This window comes from Clytia hemisphaerica, unplaced genomic scaffold (genome assembly GCF_902728285.1).
Source record: "Clytia hemisphaerica strain Z4C2 unplaced genomic scaffold, Clytia hemisphaerica genome assembly, whole genome shotgun sequence".
Lineage (NCBI taxonomy): Eukaryota > Metazoa > Cnidaria > Hydrozoa > Leptothecata > Clytiidae > Clytia > Clytia hemisphaerica.
Genome location: NW_027104207.1, coordinates 1,486,016 through 1,496,904, shown reverse-complemented (window position 1 = coordinate 1,496,904; position 10,889 = coordinate 1,486,016). Strand labels below are relative to the sequence as shown.

At 35.2% G+C, this 10,889-nt stretch overlaps 2 protein-coding genes and 1 long non-coding RNA gene across 3 annotated transcripts; all 3 read right to left on the bottom strand.

Moving 5' to 3' along the window:
- Window positions 1–1,784: 1,784 nt before the first annotated feature.
- LOC136815464 (uncharacterized) lies at window positions 1,785–4,450 on the bottom strand. Its single transcript, XR_010847720.1, has 4 exons — window positions 4,360–4,450; window positions 3,692–3,835; window positions 2,867–3,000; window positions 1,785–2,661 (listed from the first exon to the last, which is right to left on the bottom strand). It is a non-coding gene; the product is annotated as an uncharacterized lncRNA (long non-coding RNA).
- A 4,156-nt stretch (window positions 4,451–8,606) lies between these two features.
- Window positions 8,607–9,176, bottom strand: LOC136815405 (uncharacterized). Its single transcript, XM_067071846.1, has one exon. It carries the CDS (start codon window positions 9,174–9,176, stop codon window positions 8,607–8,609), a length of 570 nt encoding a protein of 189 aa, XP_066927947.1.
- A 57-nt stretch (window positions 9,177–9,233) lies between these two features.
- LOC136815404 (uncharacterized) lies at window positions 9,234–9,695 on the bottom strand. The gene has a single exon (XM_067071845.1). It carries the CDS (start codon window positions 9,693–9,695, stop codon window positions 9,234–9,236), a length of 462 nt encoding a protein of 153 aa, XP_066927946.1.
- Between the last annotated feature and the right edge of the window lie 1,194 nt (window positions 9,696–10,889).

The following is a 10,889-nucleotide window of genomic DNA, read 5'->3' as shown; positions in this document are numbered from 1 at the left end:
GAGCTTGACTATGTATTTTGCAGAACACTTTCGGTTTCATACTGTGCGCGAGTTACTTTTATACACCGCCCCCTTCTTGTTGCTATGGTAGCAATAGATATATCCATAGGAGTGGTTATTTTATGGAAACCACATGACGACAGAATTTGGAAGACATCGAATTCGCGAAAAGAAGATCTCCTGAAGGATAAGACTAGCTTCCCCAAACTATTCACTTCAACCAAAAGATAACTATAAGTAAGCGTCCGTCGTTGGTATGCGGTCTCCTCTTCCATTGGTCTGGTGAAAATATCGCGCACGACTTCTACTTCTGCTCTGAGGAACAGCAGCCAGCGAGGCCATTCCCCAAAAATATCTGTTCCTCCCTCCCAGGAGACAACCCATTTTTTTCAAAATAGGGGAACAGATGCACATTTTCTAGGAATAACAGATCAAAATCTCCAGAAAAGAGTATATTATTTGGAGCAAATTTTTGGTTTTTTGATGGGGAACAGATGGATTTGATATAGGAAACAGATTTTTTAATGTTGGGGAACAGATCAAATTTTCCAGGTAGACGATTGCTGGGGAACGCTTAAAAAAAGGTCCTCAGTGGATGCTTTTGCATGCAGATCCCTGATAGGGTACCTAGGATTCAGAATACCCGAAATACTGCGGTAAATCAACCTCGTTTGCATCAGCCAATACCAGGGCGTCAATCAGTAGCGTAAATAAAGCCTGGGACACGGGGACAAGGTTGGCAGATAAGATTTAAAATGATGTTGGGTAAGAAGTTAAATACTTCCATACAATCATATTATCAGACTATTGTAAAAAGTGTTTGCTTTTAATGACGTAAGTTCTCATCTTAACTACTTTGACAAAACTATTTGTCATTTTACTCTATATACAGGTTGAGATAAAATTTGATAAGATTGTTCAAATAAGTCCATCTTTTGTCTAGGGGAAAGACAAAATTATTATCATTTCTATAAATGCTTTTCCTCTCTAGTTTTTTATCATCTCTTTTATCACCAATTTATGGTATAACTAGTGATCCTCAAGTTAATAACGATGTTATGGTCGTTTTAAACAAATGCTTGAAAGGAATATTCAATACACACGGTATCATGGAGAGAAAACGATAATAAGCTCACTATGAACGGGCGTAAAGCCTAACTTGTCGCCATGAGGTATTCTCACATTTTTGATCTCGCTCTCCCGAGCCACTTTGCACCACTTTTTCAATTTTACTGGTTAATGGGATACAATCTTCGCCGTTTCCCAGATCCTTTCATGAGCGATATCATAATTCAAAAAAAGTGTACTACACTGTCTGCACCCCAAAATTTTTGTTTTTCTTCTGACGTGAAAGAAAAGCTTTAGAAAGGAAAAAATGGAATTGTTACAACTTATTCACCCCCATAAGAACCTTACACTTATAGGCTATCCATTACAAAAGTTTTCGGGCAGTACACATACTGAATAAGTTTTAGTGGACGTCAAACTAAAAACCTACATTTTGGGGTTCACCTACATTTTGGGGTGCAGACAGTGTTAGGGACTGGGAACGAGCTTTATATTTTTAATACGCAGTTTATTGGATTTTATCAGTGGGTTTCGAAAGCAATGAAAATAAAAATGAGATTTTAGAAAACGAAAGCCTTGAAATCCGATCTATCCTCTTATCAACCGATCTCTCTCAAATAACATAAGGAACGTGTCTATATCAAAATTGAAGTTTATTGTTGAAAGTGACGTCACTTTGTCAGGACACACGAGAAAGTAAGCAACACAAGATGAAATTTTTGGATCAGATTTCCATGGTGATTGAAATACACCACGCTATATTGTGGATTAATACTTTAGAAATTGTTTAGAAAATATAATAAATATTTACAAAATAATTATAACGATGATACCTTTAGATTTTAGGGTCAAAACAAAGAATGATTCAAAACAGATAACCGAAGATCCCCCTAATTCAAAAACAAACTAATGATTCAAAATAGATATTCACTAAAAATGCACTCTTTTTATAAGAACCGGTAAATTTTTGCTGAGGCTCGGCTGCTCTTGCTTTCGGTCTTTTTTTCAACTCGAATTGTTCTTATCGTGTTCTCATCTTGACTATTGAAAAAGGTTTTTATGGCCTTATATTCGTCAAACTTGACTAAATTGCTTGAAATTCAGTAATCAATCGGATCAATAAATACCATTTTAAAGGAAATTCTAAGAACCGAAATTTACTACAAAACATGAAATCATATACAACTTCGATAAAAAAAATTAAACTTTTAAATTCGCGCCAGCATTTCAGATGATGACAAATGAAAGTGTAGTGAATTCATATCTCCCAAACATAACATAAACATTCACAATGAGAGGAACAGTAGTTCTACACTTCTACGTTAAAGAATATGCAAAGTCAACCAAGTGAAAATCCTTCGCCCATTTCACAAATACACCCCGACAGGTCAACTATCCGGGCGGGATCTGAAGTTTGAGCGAACGAACGAACAAACGAATGCTACATAACCACTTAACTAGACGTACTCAAGTCTTTTTGGTTTCATTTTCATTATCTTCATCCAAGAGGTCTTCAATTTCTTTCTGCCATTCGTTGTCCTCGTCATCATCACTTTCTCCTTTCGTTCCATCATCGTTCACAAGTTCGAAACTCTAAAAAGACGTGACACTCTGTAAAAGGTTATCTGATTAGATAGGGACTCAGATTCGACGTCTGAATTTTCGTTCACATGAATACACATAGGGAACTAAAAAAGTTCGAGAAAGTCACGTAAAAGAACAAGCAAACTCCTTCCAGTTAAATGAAACATTCGAGATTTAGAGGTTCGAGAAATGGAGATGTAGAAGAAGAACCAACCTCTAATTCTTCTTGTAGTTCTTTATCCAACTCCCAATCGTTATCATTGGATGTTGTTGTTGTGGTGCCTTCTCCTTCTATTTTGTCGTTCAACCCTCCCAACATTTGGGTCATTTCTTCTTCACTTAAATGCGCTATGAATTAGAAAATGAAATCACATGGGCAATGTTTGCTTAAAATAATGAATCGTGTAAAATGATGAATCGTGTAAAATGATGAATCATGTAAAATGATGAATCGTGTAAAATATTGTTAACCCACAATCATTGACAAAACCTATGGCACAAAGCCCAAAAATGAGCATTCCTCCCCCCCCAACAAACCCTTTCTTGCCAGCGTTATAATTTCGTCAATAGCAACAGAGTCAAAAAGAACAGTGTCTAGAATGACTGGTGCAAGAAAGAGGAAAATCAGGCGCTTTAGACTGATTCACCAACTCGAGACCAACGCGACACCATCAATCTCGATCTCTGGCTGAGGCATCAAATCCATCAATCCCGAAATTAAAAATGAGCGGAATTAAATATCAAAATCAAAGTCAACCAAGGACCGAAAAGTTACTCTTGATTTGGTAGTTAATGTGATCACGTTAACGCCGAAGGCTCATAATGTCTCATTGATCCAAATTAATCGTAGACTGCAGTGGTGCTAAGTATACATCATACTATATATCAAAATATATTGGACACAGAAGCTATTCTATTCAATTTTATCAAGTCATGCTTCCAAGAGGTAAAAGGTATGGAGGCATTAACTCTAGTCTTATTAAGTCCCTTGCTTTTATAACTTTTAACCTTTTGATCAAAAAATCATATAACTCCATACCATTATCATCAAAAGCATCACTGGCGAATTCGTTTGTGGTTGGACTTCCTGCGACGTCTTCAGTATGTATCGGTTCATCGTGTTGTTGGATCTGTTGCGATGTGTCTTGCTGTGTTGTTGGACTGCTATCTGATTTATCTGATGCTGTGAAAGAAATAAGAAGTTGAAATTTTTAAGTAAAGCGTCGACTCCTGGACGATCAAAAAGGTAAATAGGAAACAAATTAATGTTTAATACCGTGTAAAATCCCTTTGAATCTGGTACGATTTTAGTAATTATACACAATAAAGCCTATACAAGACAAGAGAATGCCTTAATAGGCCAATTCTCGGTTGAAATGAATTGTGGCGTGATTGAGCTCTCTTAACAGCATCTCGTTGGTGAGACACAAAAATATTCGAAATTTTGGACCAATAGAATGTCGTGATCAGAGCACGGTGGTCCCGATTACCCATGATTCCTTTGGACCGTAAGATGGCCTATATGTAATCTTTCTCATGATAAGTTTGATATATTTTGTGAGATGAAAATTGCAAGCTATTATAAATAATGAATAGAATAACACCATTGAGAAGTGGCTCAATATTACAATCTTCCTGTGACTAGAAATTTTAAAACGAAACCACGTAAAATTAATTAAAATTTTTAATTCCACAAATAAAACTCACATTTGTTGAGACTCTCTGATGAACGCGATTTTGGATCTGTTAAAAAGATGAATAGAATATACTATTGATAATAATTTGCCTTTTTCAAGGAATTTGAGAAATACCTCTGCAACTTAAAGCATACCGAGAAATCCTGGCTTCATCCCCCTGGAAAGTAATCTCCGATATGTCATCAAAGTGATTTCAAAAGTGTGGTGGAAATTTTCGGGGTTACAACACACCATGTTTTGCACTTCAAGACTACGATCTTGGCTTTATCTCCAGTCGGTCATAAACTCGGTACCCCTGGGACATCACAGCTTATAAGAATTATTTCCCTTTGAGAAGATGAACAGTCATTTTTCAACAGTCTCTATTTCATTTCTACGTTGATTCGTAATAGGTTAAAAGGTAAGATTAATAAGAGAGTAACATGTTCCCTGGGTCGTCTTAAAAAAGAAAAACAAGAAATTCCTTTTCCGAAATTAAAACGAGTTACGTAGAGAATTCTTTTTCATATTGGGTTTAATGAGATTTCGATTTACTCAAATATTTGTAAAAAAATTAGCAGGTGTATGACCTGAATGAAATTGATGTACCTGTTACGAAACAGAGATACCTAAGAAGCATACTAAACAAATTAACTTCTAAACAAATTTTTCAAAAGGTACTTTCTTTCGTGCTAACAGTATTGTTATCAGTATAACGATATCTTCTACTTCTATCACAAGCATCATCATAAACAGTCGAGCCTCCTCTCCTACCAATAAAGCAACCAAAAAGTTTCCTTTTCAAATGTCTTCGAATGGATCGACCGAACAGTATGTAAATAAGCGCGTCAGACGTGTAGCCTGAGCTGTACAGGACACTTGCGACGAATCCGAGCCATGGTGGCCCTGACGTGCCAGTGACTGTTAATCCTAGGTAAATAGAATCCATGATAACCCAACAAAAAAAGAAAGACAGGACAATTAGTTTGGGAAGTAAATTCTACAACGATTGAAAATACCACACTACAAATCAAGACAATTTTGATGGCGAAAATAGCTTTAGTGAATTGGTAACGAAAATTCAATTTTACAAAAACAGCTCTGTCGATAGTTAGCGCCATTAATAATAACATGACCATTGTTCCAAAAATGCCAGTAATGAAAACATCAACTTGTAAAATCAGAGGAGAATTGAAGTTTTTAGTGAATGGTTTGATCGTCTTGTATGTGTTATGTATAACTTCGACCAAGCTTAACAACAGCAAACAAGACGACTTGAATTCGAAAATTTCGCCTAGAATTTGAACTAAATGAGAAAAACAAGAAGTAGATGAAACTAATCTGAAATCTACTTTACATCGAGCCTTGATGAAACAATTTTACAACAAGAACAACGAAGCTTACAATTTAAGAACAATTGTTGTTTAATTTTTAAAAACTCTCATAAATTATATGCTTATAAAAAATAGATATGCTCTTATTGCACGCCATCCCTTGTCTACTTTGTAAGAACTAATTACCGAAAGGTATATCACCGTCTATCAAGAGTTATTGATTTGATTCTTATAAAGTAAATGCTTAAGAAAAATAAATATGCTCATATTGTACACCAACCCTTGTTTACTTTGTAAGAACTAATTACCGGAAGGTATAAAACCGTCTATCAGGAATTATTGATTTGATTCTTATAAAGTATATGCTTATAAGAAAAATAAATATGCTCATATTGTGCGCCGTCCCTTGTTTACTTTGTAAGAACTAATTACCGGAAGGTATATCACCGCCTATCAAGAGTTAGTGATTTGATTCTTATAAAGTAAATGCTTATAAGAAAAATAAATATGCTCATATTGTACCCCAATCCTTGTTTACTTTGTAAGTACTAATTACCGAAAGGTATATCACCGTCTATCATAAGTTATTGATTTGATTCTTATAAAGTAAATGCTTATAAGAAAAATAAATATGCTCATATTGTGCGCTGTCCCTTGTTTACTTTGTAAGAACTAATTACCGGAAGGTATATCAACGTCTATCAAGAGTTAGTGATTTGATTCTTATAAAGTAAATGCTTATAAGAAAAATAAATATGCTCATATTGTACCCCAATCCTTGTTTACCTTGTAAGAACTAATTACCGAAAGGTATATCACCGTCTATTAAGAGTTATTGATTTGATTCTTATAAAGTATATGCTTATAAGAAAAATAAATATGCTCATATTGTACCCCAATCCTTGTTTACCTTGTAAGAACTAATTACCGAAAGGTATATCACCGTCTATTAAGAGTTATTGATTTGATTCTTATAAAGTAAATGCTTATAAGAAAATTAAATATGCTCATATTGTACCCCAATCCTTGTTTACCTTGTAAGAACTAATTACCGAAAGGTATATCACCGTCTATTAAGAGTTATTGATTTGATTCTTATAAAGTAAATGCTTATAAGAAAAATAAATATGCTCATATTGTACCCCAATCCTTGTTTACCTTGTAAGAACTAATTACCGAAAGGTATATCACCGTCTATTAAGAGTTATTGATTTGATTCTTATAAAGTATATGCTTATAAGAAAAATAAATATGCTCATATTGTACCCCAATCCTTGTGTTTACCTTGTAAGAACTAATTACCAAAGGTATATCACCGTCTATTAAGAGTTATTGATTTGATTCTTATAAAGTAAATGCTTATAAGAAAAATAAATATGCTCATATTGTGCTCCGTCCCTTGTTTACTTTGAAAGAACTAATTACCGAAAGGTATATCACCGTCTATCAAGAGTTATTGATTTGATTCTTATAAAGTATATGCTTATAAGAAAAATAAATATGCTCATATTGTGCGCCATCCCTTGTTTACTTTGTAAGAACTAATTACCGAAAAGTATTTCACCGTCTATCAAGAGTTATTGATTTGATTCTTATAAAGTAAATGCTTATAAGAAAAATAAATATGCTCATATTGTACACCAACCCTTGTTTACTTTGTAAGAACTAATTACCGGAAGGTATAACACCGTCTATCAGGAATTATTGATTTGATTCTTATAAAGTATATGCTTATAAGAAAATAAAGAAAAATCAAAACTGTGAAGCTAAAGACACAAAGATATAATGACGTAATCCAAAGAAAACCTGCGAAGATCTTCCGTGGTTATACGAGCGTGTAATTTGTAAATTGATTTTAGTGAGTTCGTCCACCGTATCAAGTACTTTCGTTTTCTAAATTTTCTTCCGATATCGCCGCCGCCGCCGCACCATGCCTATCGTAATACTTTCGGTAAGCCGAAATTAACAAAGGTGTTCTAAAAGCAGAAGAGCGTGGTAGAACGCCATGAAAGAAACCCGTGTGACCTTAGTTGTAACGTAATATTTTCTCATCAAACTGTCATCAAACGTTTACACTTTGGAAAAAACCCGTCAAAACTAGCCCACAAGCCGCCATTATGGATTTTTAGGATCCATTATCTTGGGGTCTTAAGGCCGGTCTCCCGGGGGGGGGGGGCACTCGATTTCGAAACGACGGTATGTGCCGCGTAAAATCTGCTTTTCAAAATCGTACCCTTACAGTGCAGTTCAATATGGCTAAAAAAGGCACCCTTTCAGTGCATTTTCTCTTGATTTACCCAACCCTTATAGTGCACTATATTTCTCAGCTGTAATCTGCGTGAAAGAAGAAGCTTGGGAAATTTTCTGTTTCAAAGAAAAAATGAGAAAATTATTCTTGTCAGCCGTAATTATCAGACAATAGAAATTTTTTCAAACAAACGAGAAGTAAAAACCTTTCTTTTTAACAATTATTTTGACTTTGTTTTAAAATTCGACCCTTGCAGTGCCATCTCACAGAAACACACCCTTACAGTGCATTTTGGGATGCTGAAAAACCCCACCCTTAAGCGCGGCACATGACGTAGGCCAGATCATATGAGAGCCCCCCCCCCCCCGGGCCGGTCTGCACTGACGCGCGCTGCAATCGCACCGTTTGGCTTCAATCCTTTTTGGTTGGAAAAAAGATTACGTCATAAAAATGTAGCGCGTGCTCGAAAAAAAAGTTGAACACATTTCTCTAATTACAGTGCGAAGCATTAGAATTTATGTTTTTTGAAAAAGTGGGATAAAATTTAAAACGCGATTTCTTAAACACTGAAATATAAAGATTGATAACAAAATTTTTTCCAATGCAGTATTATAATTTTTGATCCGTGAATATAAAAATAATCATAATCAATTTCAGTCTTGTTTTTCAATATTTTCTCTATGACATCAAAAGATTTCACACTTTGGAAGTGGTTATGATTCCTGTTAAAGGACCACCGCTTGTCATCGGTAAAACACTATCAATCTTCCATCCAGATGCTTCAAAAATGGCTCTATATTGGTCTTGGTTACGCTCTTTACCACCGAATATTGCCATCAACATATCCAAATTTTTTTGACTCTTAGCAATTGGATTCGTTACACCTGGCTTAGGAAGGATTGCATCGCAAATCACAACTTTGCCATCCGAAGGGAGAGCTTTGTGTAAAGATTTCATGATCTTGATGCAAACCTCATCATACCAATCGTGAAGAATGTGCTTCATGAAAACAACATTGCATGATGGGATCGTCGAAGAGTCGAACATATCTCCAGCAACCATTTGAACGCCTGGGATCGACTCAGCTTTCTCAATTACCTCTGGAAGATCAAAGTTTATGGTGGTAATGTCAGGGAATTTCTCTTTGACCGCTTTCATAACAACCCCATAGCAACCAGCGATGTCGCAAACTATTTTCCCATTGAATGCCGACCAATCAAATTCATCTAAGATGCCTTTCAATTCACTATACGAAAAGAAAGACATGAATTCGTAGAAAGGTTTTCCAGACTCAGGGTGTTCTTTATAATAGGGGACGTCACGTTATCCGTTAGCCCTCTCGAATGGAACTTCACCTTTGGCTTGACCTGAGGTGATTTCTGGCAACGTCGCCCAGGCTTTCCATGCAGGTTGTTCCGATAAGTGATGAACACCACAAGCCATACTAGGTTGGCCTTCAACCCCCGTCTGCAGTAACTTCCCTTGTAATGCAAGACTATAACAATATTGGTTTTCCCCATCTTCGCTTGCTGTTTCAACGAAAATTCCAACTTCAGCTAAAAGTCTCATTTGACGAAACAGCAAATCTTGGTCAACGTTCTCTCCAAGGCGTTGGCAAATCTCTTTCATGGATAAAGTTTCAGCTCCAATGACATCGGGAATCCTCAGTTTGACCATGGTGTAAAGACATTGTTGCGTGAAAAATGCCATATTAAGATCAAGAATTTGCGGTACTGCTGATTTGATTTCATCTTCTGTTAACATTGCTTTTTTCATTGAAAACATCTTTGATAAGTTTCCTCAAAATCGGCAACAACCAATATTTTCTTCGCTTCAAGGTCTGAGAGTTCAATACAACCTTTGTCGAACACTATTTCTAAATCTAAATGATCAAATAGATTTATAAAAATGAAAATCATGAGAGCTACAGTATCTGGCCCCCAAAACGTCGATCAAATCTAAAAATTTTCTCAAATCTAGAAGAAAAGAGGTTTTACAAAAATCTTTGCTGCATGCAAAACTTTAACATCTACTTTATTTCCCGAAAGCTCTTTTTCGAAATTTCCAATTTTAACAGTATTTTTCAATCACTTAAAAGATAGGTTGCTAGCAAAAACGTAGGTTTGCAATTTCAGCGATTTCTCGAGATCTCTTTAAGATATGAATACAAAACTTTGACCATAAATTTGTTTGATAAAATCTTTACAGTATATCCCTTGTTGTTAAAACGCAGGTTTAGGGCCCCCAAAACGTAGGCGTAGTTAAAATCAAATTATTAAGCCCAGTGGCAATAGTGGGAGAAACTATGAACACATTTTATTTTCCCTTAAATTTACGACCCGATGCTCGATGAATGTAAAATTTACGATTTTTATAGAATATTTCAAGATTTTCGATGATGCAAGTCCAAACTGAAAATTTAGAAATTTCCAAAATGACAATTTTGATTTAACGACTTCTTAATTAAGTTTCTGCAAACCAATTTCTTTTGAAAATGGTTCCATTCATGTATGGAATATGTTGTGAAAATTTTAGAAAAACAGCTGAACTGGAACTGAAAATACTAAGCTTTTGAAAGTTATTTTTTTCCTATACTTTGCAAAAATATGACAGAATTAGCCTTTTTTTGCTGATTCAGCGAAAATCTTAATATATGATATTAATTTTTTGTTATAAACTATCAAGTCAAGCTGGTAGGAACGGAATTCCAAGATTTTTGCTGTTACTCATATTTAGAATTTTCGGTTTTATCAATGTTGATTTTGGGGCCCCAAAATACTGGTTGGCCTTTAAGATACTTTTAAGATATCTTTTACTCATCTTCTAAAGTCACAGATGTTATCTGCATTTTCTGAAATGCATTAGGTGTCGAAAGTTTCTTATATCCCATTTTCATTATCCAAGGGGCTAGAGTGAGTTATACGCAATTTGTATCTAATTTTGGTGTTTTAATATTTCCAAACCATCAAAACATACTCA